The sequence below is a fragment of the Melanostigma gelatinosum genome (assembly GCF_949748355.1).
Source record: "Melanostigma gelatinosum genome assembly, chromosome: 21".
Classification (NCBI taxonomy): domain Eukaryota; kingdom Metazoa; phylum Chordata; class Actinopteri; order Perciformes; family Zoarcidae; genus Melanostigma; species Melanostigma gelatinosum.
The window spans coordinates 16,368,133-16,389,011 of record NC_136654.1 but is presented as its reverse complement, the minus strand read 5'-3'; the positions used below and the strand labels follow the sequence as shown (position 1 = coordinate 16,389,011).

The 20,879-nt window shown below is 43.2% G+C and overlaps 2 protein-coding genes across 2 annotated transcripts; one reads left to right on the top strand and one right to left on the bottom strand.

Annotated features, from left to right (window-relative positions):
* Positions 1-119: 119 nt before the first annotated feature.
* On the bottom strand, positions 120-8,168 carry LOC306795328 (guanine nucleotide-binding protein subunit alpha-13-like). Its single transcript, XM_079293809.1, has 5 exons — positions 7,855-8,168; positions 6,817-7,043; positions 3,871-3,921; positions 3,104-3,304; positions 120-2,423 (listed from the first exon to the last, which is right to left on the bottom strand). The coding sequence occupies exons 1-5, from the start codon at positions 8,135-8,137 to the stop codon at positions 2,052-2,054; spliced, it is 1,134 nt and encodes a 377-aa protein (XP_079149935.1). The 5' UTR covers positions 8,138-8,168; the 3' UTR covers positions 120-2,051.
* An 872-nt stretch (positions 8,169-9,040) lies between these two features.
* On the top strand, positions 9,041-20,662 carry LOC306795380 (regulator of G-protein signaling 9-like; the record flags this gene model as incomplete). Its single annotated transcript, XM_079293881.1, has 19 exons — positions 9,041-9,180; positions 10,712-10,808; positions 11,828-11,878; positions 11,973-12,079; positions 13,197-13,248; positions 13,329-13,387; positions 13,460-13,536; positions 13,633-13,714; positions 15,220-15,282; positions 16,263-16,292; positions 16,427-16,488; positions 16,886-16,999; positions 17,086-17,201; positions 17,367-17,454; positions 17,792-17,930; positions 18,036-18,118; positions 18,469-18,586; positions 19,532-19,935; positions 20,500-20,662. The coding sequence occupies exons 1-19, from the start codon at positions 9,112-9,114 to the stop codon at positions 20,660-20,662; spliced, it is 1,974 nt and encodes a 657-aa protein (XP_079150007.1). The 5' UTR covers positions 9,041-9,111.
* Between the last annotated feature and the right edge of the window lie 217 nt (positions 20,663-20,879).

Genomic DNA, 20,879 nt, shown 5'->3' with positions numbered 1-20,879 from the left:
TTCACACTCAAAGGCACCTCACATGCATTTGTTATATGAAATAACATTAATTTAAAACATATTATACCTTGTATAAGACTGCCAACATAATATAAATGATGTCCAAAGAACGTTTAGTTTCAGTGTACTTTTAATGTAGAAATACAAAACAATTGTTAATTTTGTAACATATCTCCTTGCGTTTTTTTGGGCCAATGTTAATCATGAAGAGGCAAAATACTCAAGATGTCAAATTAAGAAAAAGATAGTCTACTTTCATTAGAAAAGTGTATTTTATTGATAGGGTTAGAGTGGCATGAGACTTGGCACAGGAATGAATTTCAAGAAGGTGATGAAAACAATAAGACAACACATCCTAATCAAAAAAAGGTAATCTTCATTGGAAAAGCAGTGATTTGAAAAACAAAATAATCCATTTCTACAACCATTTACATATACGGAGATAAACCTGACTATTATTTACACGGCAACAGATTACAGTATGTACAAAGCCAAAACTAGAAGCAAATGGACGCTCACAGGAGCTTAATTTGGGAAGAGAATGTGAACAGTCACAAGAAAGCATGGGGTGATTTGGATTAGAAATACAGATTCAAACAGTGCCTGGGAATTGTCCTCTAAAAGAAAAAAATAATTGGCCCCCTAAAGAATACAGTCGCTCCAGTAGCTGATTCTTGTCTACATTGTTCTTTCAAGAAATTTAAAACGCCTTTTTTAAAAACTCCTAAATCGGTCAAGTTGGCGTATAAAACACAAACAAACCTTCAAGGGTTTTTCAGAGACGCCTGGAGTCACAGTTACAGTATATTCAGACAATCTAGAGCAAATCTCTCTTCGTCTACGAACAGACAGTCATCATTTCAGTCTGTCCCTTTACAAGGCATCTAATCAGAGATGGAAACAGAGAGAGAGAGAGAGGGGGATTCTGGGTCAAAGCCAGGAGGATCCAGTACCAAACACCACCCAGCTAACTGTACTGAGGCCTGGCCACCCAGACAAAGTTTAAACTATTCAGTTAGTTCACCAACGACGACTTCAGCATCGACGCTGGTTTTGATTCAACCCTGAGAAAACAGTGGACTGCATGTTCACTTGATGGCACGACTGCCTCATGCGCCATTCAAGGTCATTTTTGTCCTCTGAACTGCCAAAAAACAAAAAGGACAACTTGCATGGGAACTTGCATCTTAGCTATCTGTTGAAGGCTTTCATTCTATAGAGGCAACAGGCACAAATGCAGGATTTAAACAGTGATTAGGTCTACATAAGACATTATAGGTTCAGTCTTGTGGTTTGTGCCCTTTTCCCCTCAAGACAAGGTGCCAGTGCTGGAGCCATTTACCACATAAAATATTGAACTTTGTGAACGCTTTTTTTCCGCCATCAATGAACTGGTCCTTGTCCTGGCAAAAATGTCTCGAAGGCACGAGAAAAGGTGATGAGTGGGACGAGAAGAGGGAGGGACGGTGTTACGCGGGAACAAAACAACTGTGGGGGGGGGGGGGGGGGCTTAGAAACCACGTTCGCTAAGCAGCACTGGAGGGTGCAACAGAAATAGTGGAGTGATTCTTTTTTTTGGAACTAGATGAATTCAGTGCTTTGGACACAAACTGGCAAATCAACATTGATTACATTTTGACCCCCTTAACTCTTTTGCTTCCATGTTGTCTAGACATCGTCGTTCCTGTATCTGTTGCTTCGGCAGGTTGTGTATCTGGTTGAGAGACCATCTGCCCGGTTTGTAAAAGTTTCGCAGGTTTTCCGCAGACGAAGCAGAAGGGATCAGATGTTATCCAACATCTGAACCTCCCGCCCGTCTTTCTGTATAACCACAGACAGTCTGTTCCCCTACCAAACCCTTTAACAAACAAGAAGACCACTCTTCAAAAGAGGAGGGTAAAAACTAATATAAAAACGGCTGGAGAAGAATGCTGACGTCTAACGGATTCTTCTGAGGCTGGTCCTCTTCCCGAGTCCTCGTCAGGAGCGAGGGGGGGGGGGATGGTGGTCTGTCCCCGTTCAGGTCCTCTACTTTCACAGGTCGACAGGGGTCATTGGAGCATGAGCTGTTTGAGGTTGTCGTGGAGGATGGTGTCCTTGACGTCCCGGAACACCAGCCTGATGTTCTCCGTGTTGATGGCCGTGGTGAAGTGGTGGTACAGGGGCTTCTGGGTGGCGTCGCGCCTCTTGGCCCGGAAGCACTCCACCATGAACGCCTGGACGTCCGGCAGGTCGTGCTCCTGCCCGGTGTACTCGGGAAAGTAGTCCTTGAGCGGAACGCTCTTCACCTTCTCCTCCAGCAGGTCCGTCTTGTTGAGGAAGAGGATGATCGACACGTTGACGAAGACGCGGTTGTTGACGATGGTCTCGAAGATGTCGAGCGATTCGCGCAGCCGGTTGGTCTGCCTGTCCTCCATCAGCACCTGTTGAGGAGAACAGTACGGTGAGTACAATTACTACTGCGGAAATGTAACCACACAGATCTCTCAAAGTGCTAAAGGTTCTTTCTGGATCGACCTGATTGATTTTTATCACAAGTAATTGAGGTAATTTAGATTCAGTGTCGCAAACCAGAGGGCATTGGAAAGTCTTTTTTCCCAATTCTATACATTTTCCTGCTCAGTACACATCTTGGTCATAACTATGTAAGAACCAAACTTGAATAAAATCTATCAAAACACGTAGTTTAAGTTATAATATTTACATACAAATATACTATGGGTAATCCTTGTGTGGAAGGTGCATGTTTTTAAAAATAAAAAACAAATGTCCTGTGTGTATTTCTTACGTTTATCGGGACTAAATTATGACCCTAAAACTCAAGTACGCATCAAACTGTGAATTTGGGCAAAAGACGACAAAATATAATTAATCATACGGTTAAAAATATGGTATCATTGGGCACAAACTAATTGAGTTTTATTTGAAGGCAAACGTGCTGTGGCATGAATCACAACAGAATAAGAGCGCGTATGTAGACACAACAATGAGGACTTATCAAAAAGTCACCAAACATTATCTTTCAGAACAAACTGATTAACTTGATGCTTATCGGGCTGTCACAGGCTCGTGTGTACCAGAGGAAAAGAGACGGCGTGGTCACCTGGTCGTATTCGGAGGAGGACACGAGGAAGAGGATGGAGGTGACCGAGTCGAAGCACTCGAACCAGCGCCTCCGCTCCGACCGCTGCCCCCCCACGTCCACCATCTTGAACGGGACGTTCTTGATCTCAAAGTCGTACTCGTGGATGCCCTTGGTGGGTTTGCGAGCCAGCAGGATGTCCTGCTGAGTGGGAACATAGTCCTGGAGGGGAGACGGAGAAACACGGTGAACGACCATCGAACAGACTGAGCTGGTAGACCAAGAAGGAAAGACAACACGCCTACTTTAATATACTATATAGAAAGCTTGTTCTGCGTTGTATTAGTGGGCTTATGGAGGAGAACATGTTATCTTGTTTTCATCCAACATGGGGCCATCGTTAATATGATGTAGACTTTCTATCGAGGTCAAGGAAAGGCTCGAAAAGGGTTATAAGCAGATTATAACAATTTACTACACGTTTACATTGTAATGTAGTTTTAAGTAGATACACGTGATTATCAACAACTACAAGTCCTGTAGGCTCCAACAGTGGGCTGGTGTATAACTAATGGATGACAACATGGCCTTTCTTGTGGAGACGGAGTTCAATACTTCTGAGGCCTTTCCTCAAGGAGACGTGGTTCCAGCTAATAGGAGCGTCTTCGTCAGCACTGTCAACCATCCCGGTCGCTCGTTAAAATGGTCCAGACGTGTTGCAATAGCAACTTTAACATATACCGTACACGTCTGATTATAACAATCTGCGAGGGCAGAAACAAACTTACCGGATCGCCGAGCTTATCCAGATTATCCAAGAAATACTTCACTGACTCACCCTGCGACAGGACAGAGGAGGAATGTCCGTTAATTCCACACAATTTATTAGATTCAGTCATTTCAAAGTCTGCATGTTTGCTAACGGATAGTAGTGAATTCAACACAATGCATTAGTTGCTGTTGTAGCGGTCGGAAAATATGTCCCTTTAGCTACCACACACACACGGTTTGTTTTCACTTCCAAACCTGTGTGTGTGTGTTCGGCTGAGAGCTGAGTCGCTGAAGCAGGATGCAAAGTATTTGGTGTTGCAGAAGACACGTGTTCAGCAGTGTGTCTTTGATGTATACAGAAGTGTGGCTAGCTTCGCTCGTGCGCGTGTGTGTGGGGGGGATGTTTTTTTCTAGAACGTTCTGACGCTGTTCATGCACATTTAGTGCAAGCCCGGACATGAGGCCGTCGGGACTGAGACGCATTCCTTTATCTGTGTCCTGAACTCAACATAAACCAAAAACTGCAGACCAGATTTACCCCCTCCGCCATCTTTCCTGTGACCCAGTGTCTCCACTGTAAACACACCACACCCTTTATTGTTTGTTTTGCAAGTGTTTTGCATTAACGACAGTGAACAAAACAACCTTTGCTCTAAAATTCAAATTTGATCAGCAGTATTGTTAGTTTGGGCAGTATTTCTGGATTTTAACCCCCCCCTCCCCCTCCTCCACTGTAAACTCCTGTTCTCACTTTTGATCTTTTAAAAAACTAAACTGACCTGAAAATCCTGTGTGTGTGTGTGTGCATGTGGGGAGTGTAACATTACACAAGGGCGGAGTAGAATGGTGCGTCGCTAAAGCCAAAAGAAAGCCGAGCTACCTTTCTATGAAGCTAATTTTAAATTCTGGACACATTTTCTGTCAACGGCGGAGCAGCCGAGCTCGGACCTCCAGAGGACCGGGGGTTTGCAAACCGTCAAAAAAGCGACATGAGTAGAGCAACAACTATGAGCTCTATCTGTTCGTTATGAAGCACGAGTGTGCTGTGAAAACAAAAGTGAAACATAAAATGTCAGCGTGTCCTTTGAACTGTATTCTCTTGAAATGTTTAGAGGGGGGGGGGGGATTTCAAGAGCAACTCTGTGAACCTCGTTCTATGCAAAGCGAGAGGATCCGTGTGTGTGTGTAATGATAATAAACGAGAGACCCCGAGATGTGATTTGTGATGCAGATACTTAAAACACAATGGGTTGTATCTGCTGGCAGAAAAACTCATTACCGGTAGTCCTCGTAAACGAGAGCAGGGAATATTCAACAGCTCCCAACTGAACAACTCTTCAGATGCTGCTTTTGGGGTTTTATTGTTCTTGTTATTGTCTGAATGGGAGAGCTTGTATTTTGGGGAGACGATGCCTCTGGAAGCGCAAATACCAAATACCTCGATATCGATACTGTGTCGATATCGTAGGGTTGACTATTTGTGCTTTGAGATTTATGATAAATAAACATCATTCATGTGGATATAAAGGCTAAGTGGTTAACGGAAAATAACAGAAGAACAGTTCACAAAATGACAACACTCTACTGGAATAGAAGAAAGATGTATGTCATATTAGGATATCCAAAATCCAAGACGATATCTAGTCTCATATCACAATAGATATAGAATATTACTCCTTTCCTTTAAGTTTGCGATTTAATTCAAAATCAAGGATTTATACGCTACAAACGGCTACAGCTGCTAATCATTGATTAACCTGATAGATTATTTTTTTGGGGGATTAATAATCATTCAAAATCACAAACGATAACCAAAATAGTTCTACAGATTACTTGTTTGTTGAGGTTTCAGCCGTACAGTAATCTGTGTTAATCATACACAGACTGTAAATAAAATAAAAATATGAAAACTTGTTAACGCAACAGTAAAGTATTATCATTAAAGAATATGTATTCAATATTTCCTGATCAACACATAAAAAATTTAAATATCTCTTTCAGAAACAAACAACGATTCAAAGCTAAAAATAATGAAATAATAAAGTTTGTTCAAGCCGCTAAAATGAGATGACACCAACTTTAATATCTTTGAGTTTTGTATTGTTGACAAAACAAGCAATTTGAAGGTGATACTTTTTACACCAAAATATGATAAAATAATGGTTAGTTTCAGCCTCACATGCTCACAGATCGTATGTGTGCATGTGTCCTGGTACTTATGTAACTGGAGGTGTGACAATAACACTGAGTGGGAGAGTTAGAGCTCTGTTTGTGAGCATAAAGCTGTTTAACTACAGATCAACATTCCAGCTCTGATCACTCTTATTCCCCTTTTTCTGTCTGCACAACCAGCTGAGTGTGTGTGTGTGTGTGGGACACAAAACCAAACGCCATTGAGAACGGTTCAGCCTTATGCAACTGAAAGGGAAATGTAAATGTTCTGCTCGTGTCTCATTACTGAAAGCAAGCGTGTCCCCGACTGCTGGATAATGTAGAAAGTTCATCACATGACCGGACAGAAAATTAAACAAATGTAGTCGTTGCAGGTTGTGAAAGTGACACCAGGCATAAATGAGAGCACAGGAAGGTCTCAGTAAGGACATGCCAACGTACCGGCGACCACAGCTGTTATTCTGGGGTAAAATGTCAAGTGTGTTAAAAAGACGCCGAGACAGAAGGAGCGGGGAGAGGTGTAAACAGGAAGCTGAGTCAATCACATGTCTGACCGCTCACACAGAGACAGAGAGAGAGCGAGAGACCCAAGAATTGCATGGAGAAGAGAGGGAGGATGAATGAAGAAGAAAAACCCTGTTTCACTTTCTATTTCCACTGTCGTTCACTGGGACTTTTCTAAAAAAAAAAAAAAAAAGCCCAGAAAACTCTTCCTGATTTTGGTGCGAGAAAGAGTGGTGTGCAAAAAATCTGGGCCTAACTTTGTGTAGATCTGTGTCAATGCTACGTACCAGCTGAAACTCCCTACGACGGTCGTATGCGTTCTGTATGCCCGAGTCGTCCCACAGAGCTCTGATGGCGGGCAGGTACCGCAGGAAGACGGACATCTCCAGCTGCCCGCTGGCCATCTTGGCCGACCGGGTATCGATGGCCATCAGGCTGTCCCCGTGCTTCTGGTTGTCTGGCTCACCCCACGGGATGTGCAGCTTCTCCCGGGCGTCCACCAACACGCGGACACCTGGAGAGGAAGTGAAGACACCTCGATAAGAGAGAGAGGCCCACTCGAAGTGTGTTAAAGGAGGCCACATGTGAGTGAAACCTAAGGTGGAAGAGAGACTAGAAGGGCAGGTGAACTGCAATGGTGACCACGAATAACAGGTGTGCTACAAACCTGTTTGGTCTGAGAGGGATGTATGAATGAACGCAAAAAATATATTTCAGAGTATCACAACCACTAATAACCACATATCACTAATATTTATACAATTTTTTTCTTCTGTAATATTAATAATTGATCTTGATTGGACACAGTTACACCAACACATGATCTTGCAAATGGTGGAAATAAATACATTTGTGAGGCTTATAACAATCAATTTTTTTTTTTTGTCACAGAGGTATTAATGTAACTGCATGTTAAGGTGTTTTTGTTTACACTAAATTAAATATTATTAGAAGGTTGTCCAAGTTATTTTGAGTACATACAAAGAGTGGAAAAACAGGAACACCTTACAAGACACACTGGTGGGTTTACCTCCATTAGCTACATCCCTGTTAGCCGTTGAGTTTGAAACCAACGGCTATGATTCAAATTTAAACCGTTGAATATCTACCGGCTACGCGTCTATGAACTCTTTAAAAAGTGGAGATTTCAGTCGAGAAACGGTTCGTAAAGGGTGTGCCGACAGCAGATGTAGACTGTTTATGTACGTCCTCTCTCTCTCACAGCCCAGCGCTGCTAAACAGATGTGGAAACTTTCCCCATCCATTTTTTTAAGCGCCTTTCCGTCTTCTTATCTCAGCCCCTCTCGAGGCAGCGACGGTTATACCTTTGATAGCGTTGCTGTAAATCGTGGCTCTGAAGTCCTCTCGCGCTTGCTGGTCGAAGTCCTGGCCGTGGATGATCCGCATTTGTTTGAGGAAAGTCGACTTGCCGCTCTCGCCAGCGCCGAGCAGCAGGATCTTCACCAGCCGCTTCACGTACGTTTTCTCCCGGGAGAGACATCGGTCGATGTCCTTGGACTTTCGGAGCTGTTCCACCTCTCCGGTGTTCAGCAAGCAGACGGGTAGACAAACTTTTAGCACGGACCTGGTCGGCAGGAAATCCGCCATGTTCGCACAAACTTCATCGATGCTAATTTGATGCGCGTTCGCGGGGCGCGGGCACGAGACCAAGCCCCTTCCCTAAACTCAGGAAGTAGTGCTGCTGACTGTTTACCATCAATATTAAGTCGCTTTAAGCTTTGACTCACACAAACACTGCATTTTATTACACGCACACACATATAACTATTCGATGTTCACGTAGAAATACGTCAGGTGAAGTCTACATGTGTAGATATGTAATCTTAACGACGCTATCACACAATTTATGATTAAAACCTTAACTTTTATAAACTTGTTAAACTCAATTCAAACGCCTAATTTTTTGTTTCGCTGACAAAATAATCTATAACTTTGTTAAAACGCAAGACTTGACTTGATATCTGTACTGATGGTACCCTGTCGCCACCTGCTGGTTCAGTTTGGTAATTGCATACCTGCTAGAAAAGGACGCGCTCTGATTGGTTGATTCCCCTTTCTTTAGATATGCTGCCTTTACGTGCTGTTGGAAATATGAAAATATATACTTCAACGCACTTCAAAAAGGTCAATGAAATAGGAAATGTAGCCAGGATACCCCTCGATTTTCTATGAGTAGACCTTTGAGGAATCTCCGAGGGTACTGTCACAGAAAAGTTGTCAATATTTGTTGATAAAAGTGTTACACTTTTATTATTTTGGACTTTTCTCATAAATTTATGTCATTTATTGTTGTTTTGCATCTGCTTGGTTGTATTTTTAACAAAAAGCCCAATTCTCCTAAAACTAATTGAACTATAACGTTCACTTGAATGATGGAAAATGAGAACGTAACACCACAATTCAAATTTCCCACCCTCCAAGCAGGAGCTTATGGGGAACACTTGAAGGCAGCATCAGTGTCTGTCGTTGCACTTCCCTTCACGCATCCCCACACGACACAGGACTCTCAGGCGACACAGTGGCATTCCGTGTGTGTGTCTGTGAGGGAGTGATCATTAGACATGACTATTAGAAACACTCTCCACGACCATGGACAGAGGTATCGACCACGCATGGCTTGTATCAAGAAGGTAGGCTATCCTTTTACATCAGAGATGATGATCACCGGGCTGCTCAGGCTGGACTATACCTGCAGACGCACTTATAGACCAGTCACTTAGATGAATTCTCCAATATTGCTTGGGCTGTGGTAGTCTGCTGTATCTCCATAAACACAGGCTGTATTGGCATTTGTCCTATAAAAAACTGCACTAATCTCTACAGGTCCTCAGAGGAATCCTGGTTTCTTTATGCTTTTAGCGTATAGATTTATTTAGGTTTTTGCAAAGCAACAAAGCCCACAGATATAATTTGGGATACAGAATGCAACAAAGCAGACAACAAATATACCATGTTTCAATTATGCATGCAAATACGCATTTAAATTACCAGATTGGTCAGAATTAGTGAAAAAAACACAACATTTAAATGGAACCAAGCATTCAGAAGTGCATGCAACAGAATGACAAGACATTAAAACCTGAAGCACATGTCATCTTGGTTTCAGTGGGCACCTGTCTGTCACACTTAATGTTAGACAGTTTTGTTGCAACCTTTTCAGTGTCATGGTCGTTCAGTTTAATCAGCATTAATCCTGGATCAGTATCGGTGCTTCCATCTAACCAGCCACAGGAGAGAACTTAATCCAGGCACTGTGTGTTGCACAACAGCAGCCCTGTCCTGTGGCCATGAGCGAGGCTCGACTCATCATCTCACATTTCAAATTTTAAAAAAGTATGCAGGAAATAGTTAAGATAAAAATATGACGATTGTACCCGGATGCAGCACTCACAATGTCCTGCTCTCCAGGGGAATGCTGTACTCATTTCCAGGAGAACTTTGTGTTTTGGTCCATGAAAGCCCACTTTGGTCTGGCTCAGCCTGCGGCTTATGGCCTCTCCAGGATGACTTCAAAGCACAAAGCACTTCAAACAGGCCCGGGAGCTGCATACACACTCACTCCTTCCCTCTCTCTTTCACACACACACACACACACACACACACACACACACACACACACACACACACACACACACACACGCACGCGCGCGCGCGCGCGCGCACACACACACACACACACACAAACTCAATTAATGTACTGCATGCTTTCTTGCTTTCCAGTTCACACCTGAGCTGGTGATATGATGAATTAAACACCATTTAGAGGGCTGTGACTCACCACAGAACCTCCCACGTAAGCCAAACAAAAGCTATGAGATCAGGGCATGAAACAAAGCTCCCATCTCACCGCTCCCCTTGTTTAGATGTGTTAAGCTTCACGGTTAATTGTCACATATTGTTTTTAATAGAAGCGGTGACAGAGTCACTAAGTCCCACAGCATTGGCTTGATAGAAATAATGAAGCGTTAATATCACAAGGGGGGGGGGAAATGTGTCTCAGAGGGTTCAAATATGAGAGGCAATTCGATTTCATTAAACAGAAAAGAGGTGAATGGGGATGATGAAGATGTGGATAATTATCATCATCACCATCCTGTCCTTGACATTGGAGCAGATTTAATCCCCAAATCCGTCTCACCTCATCTTGATATTCCTTTGCAGGCAGAGAAGGTGCTGCTGGAGATGCAGGACCCGAAAACAGGAGTTAAGTCACAGCCCCAGAGGCTGGTTATAACAACAATACCCCACGCTATTACTGGTAAAGAGCACACACACACACACACACACACACACACACACACACACACACACACTTGATGTTATTCAGCAGCTGCTTGAGTGATTGCGGCTGCATAGTCTCACTGGAGGATACCGGAGCTACCGACTCAAACTCGAGAGCTCCAGATTTAATCTCCATGACAACCCCCGTGGTCTCCGAGTGGTCGGGGAGAGAGGGAGAAAGTAGGTGAAGGAAGGAGGGTGATGGTGGTTGAGTGGGCGAGAGGAAAAGAGCAAGTACCAGAGATAAGAGAGCAGCAGAGAGGAGGAGGAGGAGGAGGAGAGGAAACCTGGACTTTTACGTCATTTGCGAGCTTTGAATCCAGACAGTTTAAAACAGATGAATGAATGAAACCAAACATGCAAACAGCTTCTCCTCTCCTCTCCACTCATTTATCTCCCTTCCTTTCCTTTTCTGTCTCACCTCTCCTTTCCCCCTCCTTTCATTTCATTTCCTCTCCTTCCCATTCCTCACATTGTCTTTCCCCTTTTCCCTCCTATCTCTTCTTTTCCCCTTTATTTTCCAATTCTCTAACCTCATTACCTTATCTCTTCTCTCCTCATTTCCTTTACTCCTTTCCTCATCTCTTTTATTTCCTTTCCATCACACTCATCTCCTCTTCTCTCATTTTCTCTTCTTGATTACTCCTTCATTCCTCTCCACTCCTTTACATTTCTTTCCAATCCTCTTTTCTCTCATCTCCTTTCCTTTCCTGTCTCCTCTTATATACCCCGTTTTTATTTCCTCCTCTCTTCTTTCCTTTCCTCCTTTCCTCTCCTTGTGTCTTGCTGTGCCTCCTCCTCCACATCAGCTCTAGAGGCTCACAGGCTAACAGCACAGTCAGTGGCGGTGTATCAGGGGTTTGGCATTTAGAAGCCCACCTACGTATCGACACACACAAACACTTATTTCTTGGTGTTCGCCCTCAGAGCTGCTTTCCTATCTGCTGGTGAACATTTTGTTACCCCTGACTGTTGCTTTCTATCTGTCCTCCTCAGGTGAAGACATCATTACATGGTTAGCGGACAGATTCCAAGTAGACACACAAGGTGAGAGATGAGGCAGCGGATGCCGTTCATACATTAAATACACAGTTTGTCAGTTGATTTAATTGCTGCTCGACTCTCTTCCGGTTGTCTCCAGAGGCGAGGACTTTTGGCTCCATGCTGGTGGCGTTAGGATACATCTACCCTCTACAAGACCACAAACGCTTAGTGATCAAACCAGACGTATCTCTCTATCGCTTCCAGGTAAACACACCGCATCTCAAAACCCCAGAGCCAAGGCAGCTCTTAAAGAGATTTTTAAAGGCGCCTCGTGGAGGTTTTTACGACAAATAGCGCCATGAATGAAGGTTTTTGCATTCGCGTGAGGATGCACAAACAACAGTTAGTGGCGGTAATGTGCAAAAACACGTATTATAAAGGCAGTGAAGAAGAGAACTGCAAGTAAACAATGCACAATTTCAAATATATATTTGAAAATGCACATTAAAACACATTATGTTGAGAAACTTTAAATATAAATTAGATTTTAAATGAAATCTTAGTTTTAAAGAAAACTCCACGGGGAACCGTTTAAATTAAAAAGGACTGTGGACATCCTGCAAAAACAACACAAGAAGTGCATTTTAAAGTTTTTTGATAAAACTATTAACAGGCTATATTATGATTTTATTTTACTACGATTGAATATTGATCCATGTGCAGCTTTTATTCGGTGCAAGGACTGAAGTTTTCGATGCAATGCACGTCATCCGAGTCAATCAAAGCTGAATGCTGATGAAAACGCACATTAGTCGACGTTTGTTGGCTTTCAATGCTCTGTAATTATATTGACTTGACAATTAGGACGCTAGCAGGTGGAGACCGTGGTATCCTATAATGAGGCTGATTGCATTTTTCATTGGTGCCTTTTTTGGCTGAAGCACACAGCAGCTTCTAAGGGAGATAGTTAGGACAGCTATTATGTATTTAAATTATAGATTCATCTTTAAGTCTGTAAAACGCCAAACTATTGTAATCCATTTATAAAACAGAGATAATCAGTAAATTAAACATGTGAGAAGCTGGAACCTGTGAATGTTTCACAGTTTTTCTTGATCAATTATAAAGACAAAGTATGATGAATGAAGCGCCTCTGAGGGGCTGAGGTCATTCCGGCTTTTAAACGAGAGCGTAACTGCTCTGCACTGTTCAAAGCAAAGAGACGGGTGTTTATAGTGCTATTACTCACTCTTCTTTTTGTGACGTAAAACCACAAATTGGGTTGCTTTTAGTTTCCTGAGCAATGATAAATGAATCCTACTTGGCTTCTGGTCTGTAACCGATACATCACAATGACACTTGTGACCTTTGTCCGTCCCAGACACCGTACTTCTGGCCCACACAGCAGTGGCCTGTTGAGGATACAGATTATGGTGAGTGGGACTGTAGTGGCACACATTTGATCTCACTTCCTGGTACCAAACACTCACATGTTTCCCTTTCATTATGACAGCAATCTACCTGGCAAAAAGAAACATACGCAAGAAAGGAATCCTGGAGCCGCACGAGCAGGTGAGACTGAGTGAATGAGAGCCATCCATTGAGTCTGCTGGCATTTACTGAGGTGTTGTGTTATGTCCACAGGAGCACTATAACCGTCTTCACAAGTGGATGAATCACAAATGGGATTTCATAGTGATGCAAGCTAAAGAACAGTACAGGTGGTGTGACAAACTAAGAGACGTCCCCTTCAGTTTTGAGATCAAGAAGGTGTTACGGTGGTGTTACGACGCTCCGTGTTTGTGTGCGATTTCTAGGGCCGCGAAGGAGAGGAAGAAACCGGACCGTGTGGTGTTTGACTGCCAGGAGCGAGCCTACTGGGTGGTTCACAGACCTCCGGTGAGAACACAAACACACACACACACACACACACACATACACACACAGATAGTCATCAGACATGTACTGCACACACACAGGATACGGCTTCGTGTATATCAGTGGATTGCCAGCAGACTGAGACGTCTGGAAATAAATTGCACTCCACCTCCATACTTCCCAGGCGATCTCATTATCTCCACCCATGATGCCTCATTACCATTGCATGTCCAGTCAGAGGAAAAGGGCACCACTGATTAATATTTCACACTGCGTAGGAGAATGTGGTGCGGCGGTTTGCACCTCGTGGCATTGTGAGTCTGAGTTTCATGAGGCTGGGTTACTGACCAGGAGGCTCACTCCATAACCTCCAGAAAGATTCAGCTTCACAACTTTCCAGAACACAAATCTTAACGTTGGATAAAGCCAGGTTCAAAATTTGTTGACATAATAGAGTCAAAGGCTTTTATTGAGGCACTTTTGGATATCTGCTTTTATCACTCCACAAATCACAGAACACTGTGAATAGCCGTTAAAACTAAATGTGTCGAAATCTCTTTGGTTTCTACAATTCTAGCCAAAATATAAGGGAGCTGCCACGAGTCGATCGTTCGACTGAGTTCGATTGTTCGACTGCTCTTAAAGGGAACCTTTTAACTTGCAACTTTTCCTGACCTGCCAAAGTTCAAGACACTAAATGACGATTGCTGGAAACATTGTGTCACAGAAGAAGAGTCATAAAGTCAGTGAACTGACTCAGACATATCAGTTAAACAGCAACATCCATCTAAAGTGTGCTACCTTTAAGCTAACCGGTCATACCAGACACATTCAGGCTGTAGCAGCTAAACACCACTTTAGATATCGAGCGAATACTTAAAGAAATAGACGCTTAGAGGTGCTGGCAGGTGCATTTCTCTTTTTACTTTGCGTCAAGTCTTTATGCTAAGCTAGGCTAATCTTCTTGTCTAACGCTCAGCAACAAAGTGAAGAAGCGTATTTTCCAAAATATATTACTTTGATCTTTTGTACAGAAGCTTCCTTTTTAGTCCTTCATATTTTCTTCCACAGAAAGTGTTGGGCACAGCGGAGGTCTGCACACTGGCTTCCAATAAATAGTTTATTTCTCTTTTAAGGCAATGCGTGGATCTGTAAACATCTTCCTCCCGCAGAAAACGTTTTTCTTGAGATGCATTATTTACATACAATACACAGACTCATCCTTTTAATCCTAAAAGTCAAAGTCAGCTTTCTTTCTAACACAACATCATAATCCAGGGACAGACTTATCCTGCTGCTAAATGTGGTTTCAAGTCAAAACATGTCTGCTGAAAACAAACACATTTCATTTCACAAAATCCCATTTTACACGTGACTGGCTGCTTGTTGTCTCAGATGGTTGGGTGGAGTGTGACACAATGGCAGCCTGGGATTAGCGTTAGAACAACAGCCATCTGCTTTCGACAATGCGTCCTTCGGTAAACGCACATTGTGACATCATCGTGTTGTTGTTGATGTGTGTGCAGCCAGGGACAGTGAGCGCCATGGACTATGGACTGGATCGACTAACAGATCCAAACGCAGACGAGGTAACAGGTGAGTCTCTGTGTGACCCGGGTGAACATAATTCCTGCCAATCAGCTTATATTCAATAAGAGGCTTTAATACATGGATCCAGTAAAGGATGCTTGTCCTCTACTTCCCTTTCCTTTCCCCCGTCTACTGTTTCAGTCATTTGAGTTATCGGTTACTGAAATGAACTTCTCTTCTCTTGTCTTTCCTTGTCTTCTCTTGTCTTCACTTATCTTCTGCAGGCATTTCCCATGTCTCTCTTTTTGTTTTCAGACTTTTTAAACTGGTTATGAACACCTACACACACACACACACAACCCTCATGTTTGTACTTGACACAGCTACGTACATACTTAACCCTTACTGCAACCTCGACTTTAAACTTAATTCCAAACCCTAAAGGTAAACTCCACCGCTTTTACACTTCAAGATCAGTTCACAGGTCTTAAGTTGCAAGACTAAAAAAAGGTTGAGTCAGGCCCTTTGTGGCTCCAGAGGGGGGGCTGTGCGAAGTCTGATAAATGTGATGTGATGAAACTTGAGTCAGCGTGGGTTGAGGTTAACGACTACAAGTTTGAATATGAAAAATATGCTGGAGATGTGGAGTTTATGAGTTTCTGTTGCGTTGTGGGTAATGTGGACGGCAAGTTTTGACAAAGAAGAAGAATACATGGAAGAAAAGGACGATATTTCTGGTTCTGCAGCATCAACGTTACTTTTTAAAAACTGTCGATCATGAATCAGACAATGTTACAGGAGTGCAGTGCTGAATGTGTTGAGTACTCTTTGAACCCAAAAGCTAAAGTTAAGCTAGGTTTGGTAATGTTGAGAAACTAGTCAGTATTCTCGATTTTAAATACTCAGTGTTACTCAAAAACATGAAAGCATGTACAAAAACACGCAAATACACACAGACCAAAAATCAATCTTTGTCTATGCAAATTTAGATTTATTTTGTGATCTCACAACATGACCTTTAATACGTTTTCTTCCTCAGGCCAAAACACCCGACGTCTACGAGAGAATCGTGAGTGAGGATTTAAAGTCCACTCTTTCTCTGACTGTCCCATCATTGTTCCTCCCTTCCAGTCCTGTTAACCATCAGTGATCCTTAGAGACCGACATCTTTATAGCTGTCATCTCTCTTCCGCTTCCCTGTAGATGATCTTTACTCAGCAGGCCATCATGAGGCCCAGAGTGAAGTCATCGGTGTCCATTAGCGCGTAAGCTGGTCCATCATATTCCCAGTCTGCTTGTATCTGTGACAAACCAGTCACTTTAGATTGGTTACATCATATCGTCTCAAAATAGCATCTCCACTGACTGACCTGCTGAAAGTCAAGCACAGATGATATAGACACAGTAACTGCAGGTTCAGTGACTTGTTATTATCATGTTATCACCAAGGCTGCTGTTTTAATAGTTGAAAATGATTAGCATAAAATACAGAGTGACAGAGGAACAGACTAAGTTTAATTACTCTTCATGTTTTTAATATATGTCTTCATATTTTGAAGATATCCTTCAAATTGTACCCAAAACACAAACTTTATGGGGAAGGTGAAATGTTTTCCAGTATTTTACAGACCATAATGTTCATCTTTCTCCCTGTTCTTGCAGATTGGTGAAGTACTGCGCCACCTATAGAAGCCACGACCCTTTCCTCTCCAAGTGTCTCCCCAGCAACCCCTGGCTCACTGATGACGCCACATACTGGACCTTGAACATGCCCAAGTGAGTCAGCTGAGGACGACAAACAATTGATAATCCAGAGAATCATTTTCCAATGACTTGTTCGTCTTATTTGTGTGTTTAAAAAGTGTGGAAATTCCAACTAAAATGCGCGTGGAGAGGTGGACTTTCAGCTTCGCAGAGCTGCTCTCAGACCCTCGAGGACGAGATGATTTCAGACTCTTCCTGAAGAAAGAATTCAGCGGTACGATGGTCGTTATTTGAAAACAATAAGCGGAACAGCACTGATTACAGAAGTGTTATCGTGGTGTAGATTCATTTCTGCTCACACAATGTTAATATTTCAGCCATCAGATATGGGCTGAGAGTAGTTTTCTTTTCTATTATTTTCTATTCTGTGCCGTCTTAGGTGAGAACTTGGCATTCTGGGAAGGCTGCGAAGATCTGAAGTGGGGCGAAGCTGCGACGATGAGCGAGAAAGCAGAGCACATCTACAAGTAATGTCTTCATTTACTCTGTGTAGAATACATTGAATGTTGACAGAGGTTAGTCATCGAGCAGAAACAATTAGTCAAGCAGCTGTTTTGATAATCAATTCATGACTCTGGTTGCAGTTTTATATCATCGTCAACTGAATATTTTTGTGTCAGATGAAACAAGAAGACATTTGGGAAGTTTTCTTCCCTTTTCATTGGCGATGAACTCGTATAGCTGTCAGATATTTGTAGTGGAGTAAAAACGATGTTATCCTCTGATCATAATCGAGTAAAGTACCTCAAATTTGTACTGAAGTGCAGTACTTGATGCAAGTGTTTCTAACTCTCCTCATCCCAGGACATTCCTGGCACGCGGTGCACCGCGGTGGATCAACATCGACGGAAAGACGATGGAAATCACGGTGAAGGGCCTGAAACACCCACACAGATACGTCCTGGACCCAGCCCAAACTCACATCTACATGCTCATGAAGAAGGTCAGTCAACACACCACAAGATAATGGTGGCGTCATAATTCCCACAGGCCCGCACTCGCCGTCACCAAAGCACTGATCCATGACGAGTTTGTGTGTGTTTTGCAGGACTCGTACGGGCGGTACCAGAAATCTCCGGTGTTTAAGGACACGGTGAAGAAGGCCATCTGTCCCGAAGAGCACCAGTTCAGGCATGCGCTGGCTTTTAACTCCCACATTTATGCATTAAATTGACTTTTTCAGACGATGTTGAGCTTTAATCTTCTCGGCTTTAATTGTGGAAAAAACTTCAGTGGTTTGATTTGCCTGATAAAGCACAAGAGCATCAAATGAGGAACATTATTCACTGCAGAGGACGACTTAGGAGTGACATTGGTTGGAAAAACCTAATTGTATGTCTCTCATCTGCTCTGGCTGATATTAGTGTCCCTGTAGCTTCATGAAACCACCACATGCATCACTTTCCAAAACTTAATTTCCACCTCGTCTCTTCCTCCTTCCTCTCCTCCTCGCTCCTGTTTCTCTATCCTTTCCCTCCCAGTGACGCCCAGTTGGGGCAGAATGCAAAGAAGAGGTGGCCCAGTCTCAGCCCCATCATCCTCCGGCAGATGGAGCAGGAGCAGAAGGCCAAGATGGCCGCCAACGTTGACATCACACAGGTCATGAGCAAACTCAGCAAGCAGGGCAAGGAGGCGCCCCCCCCTCCTCGTCCTCCTGCGAAGAAATAAACACAAACACGCGATGTTCATGGATTTTATAGAACTATTTAGTGGAATCGTTAAAAACAATATGCTGCAGTTTATTTATTAATGATAATGTTTACATTTTAATGCCATTTTACTTTTAAGTTCGGAGCTGTTGAAATCAATATTTTTATAATAACAATGAGTCAAATGACCGTGTTTAATATGAAAGGGGTCGCTCGTAGCGATGAACATCACTGCACTCTCGGGAGCTTTATAACATGTTTAAGTTTGTAGTTTCACTTTTACTACCTGCAACTTTACTGTTCTGGTTCACTCTTATAGTTTAGTATTTTGTGATTAAAAATCCTCTGTGCATTACCTGCTCAGCACCAAACAGCAGATATACAGAGTTAGCAACTATCTGGTGACATAGTGGAGTATTTAGAAGCTAAAGAGACCAAAAACAAAGATAAAAAGAGATAAATATTGGAGATGTGTTCGGCCATACCTGTTACCATCTGTTACATGTCTGTCCCCAGAAAAGCTGTAACTGTTTGTCATGTTGTTTCTCACAACCAATGTGTTGTACTGTCCATCTCCACTCATACAGTGTTCTGTATTGTACAGTTTGTTTTCTTTGTCATCAGTCATGAGCGAATAAAACCCCCACAAACCATCGCATGTTTCTCTGTTTGTTTTGAGTTGTCATTCATTCACTTTTTTTCATGTCGTTTGATTGTCATGTCGCCTAAAAACAGTTGTAGCCGAATATGTATTGTACGTCTGATCAGGTATTTCTTATTATGACTTATTATAAGTGTTCATCATGTACATCATGGTGTCAAAGTAAGTGCAACATTTGAAATGACATGGAAGTTTTCCAAAAATGCACTTTTCTGTTGCCCTCTGACCTCACAGCTGTGCCGCTTCACTACTCCCGTCCCCCACCTCGTCGTCTACTCCGGCCTCACCGACTTCCCCACCGCCAACGCCTCACCCTCTCTGCCCTTCCTGGCCCACACCCCGGCTTGTCCGTCCCCCATCAGCGTGGCTTTGGAGAGCACCTCGGCCTCTGAGCGGCGAGCGGAGGCCAGTGGGGGAGAAGGCGAGGGGGACCCTGCGGCCAGAGCTCCGGTCGGTGGGAATGTGTCCAAGTCTCGCATGGCTCTGTCCCTGCGTCGTCTGCTGAAGCGCGGCTGCACCCCCGCCTCCATGTTCGCCAGCTTGTCGCCCAAATGCCACTCGGCTACCGGGACGAGCAGCCGCATTCAGCCAATCAGCCCAGATCAACCAAGTCAGGCTCCACCCAGACGGATTGGCAAGTGAGTGTGAGGAAAAATGACCCGCTTTATCTTTTTTAGTGTTAGTACATACTGCAAGCTGCCGTTACACGTACTGTTGCATGCAGTATGCAATCGATTGGGACACACTACTTCCTCATAACATTGCACCTTGACCTTTGGCCCTTCTGCTCATGAATCTGCAGTGTAGATTCAGAGGATTGTGGGTCACGAATAGCCAGTAAAGCATGCTGGCTTGCAAACTGCAAAATGGGATGAAGTATTTGGCATGCTGCATTTGACTTACTACGTATTGGGACGTACTAAATCTTCTCTGGCACACTAAATAGTACGGTAGTGTGAGTATTGGAACACACACACAGTCAGTCTGCACACTCTTTTTGAATGCGATGATTTTATTTAAAATAATAAGGGGAGACATCCCAGGTGAACAGGGAAAACATTATAACTAGATGCCACTATGAATCTTCCCAGTGTACCATTAAGACAACAGTCTTTTTTAAAGTTGCACTTATAACTAATTTTTACATTTCAAATCCAATGTTGTCGAGCTAATAACTTGCAGCCCGCATTGTATTTCATCAGTTTTTTCCAGATTAAAGTGGATATTCCTCCAGAGTGCCGAATCTACCCCATAGAGTCTGAGGACGAGGTCCACGAGAGCAGGGCTGCTTCTCGTGGAGGAGTGGGAGCCAAAGAGATCATCTGTCCCTGGGAGAGTCTCACTCCACAGAACGGGACGGGCTAATCGGCTGCATTTACACAGGTATTAAAAAATAAAAGAAATATGGGACTTTTATCATCCGTCTTTGTCTGAGCAGGAGGATTTTAGAAGAGCACACACAGACATGAAGGGGTAAAATCCCTGTGTAACTGTGGCTTACATATTCACCACAAAGGCCACAAACGACAACACAAATACCACACAACATGACACAAAACGGTCAATCTGGGACTCTGACTGT

What these genes read in the sequence shown, in the direction of transcription:
- LOC306795328 (XM_079293809.1), bottom strand. Translation starts at nt 8,137, where the DNA reads ATGGCGGATTTCCTGCCGACCAGGTCCGTGCTAAAAGTTTGTCTACCC. An exon ending in TTACAGCAACGCTATCAAAG is followed by an intron (nt 7,044 to 7,854) that starts GTATAACCGTCG and finishes CTTCCTCTCCAG; the next exon opens with GTGTCCGCGTGTTGGTGGAC. An exon ending in TGGATAAGCTCGGCGATCCG is followed by an intron (nt 3,305 to 3,870) that starts GTAAGTTTGTTT and finishes TCTCCCCTCCAG; the next exon opens with GACTATGTTCCCACTCAGCA.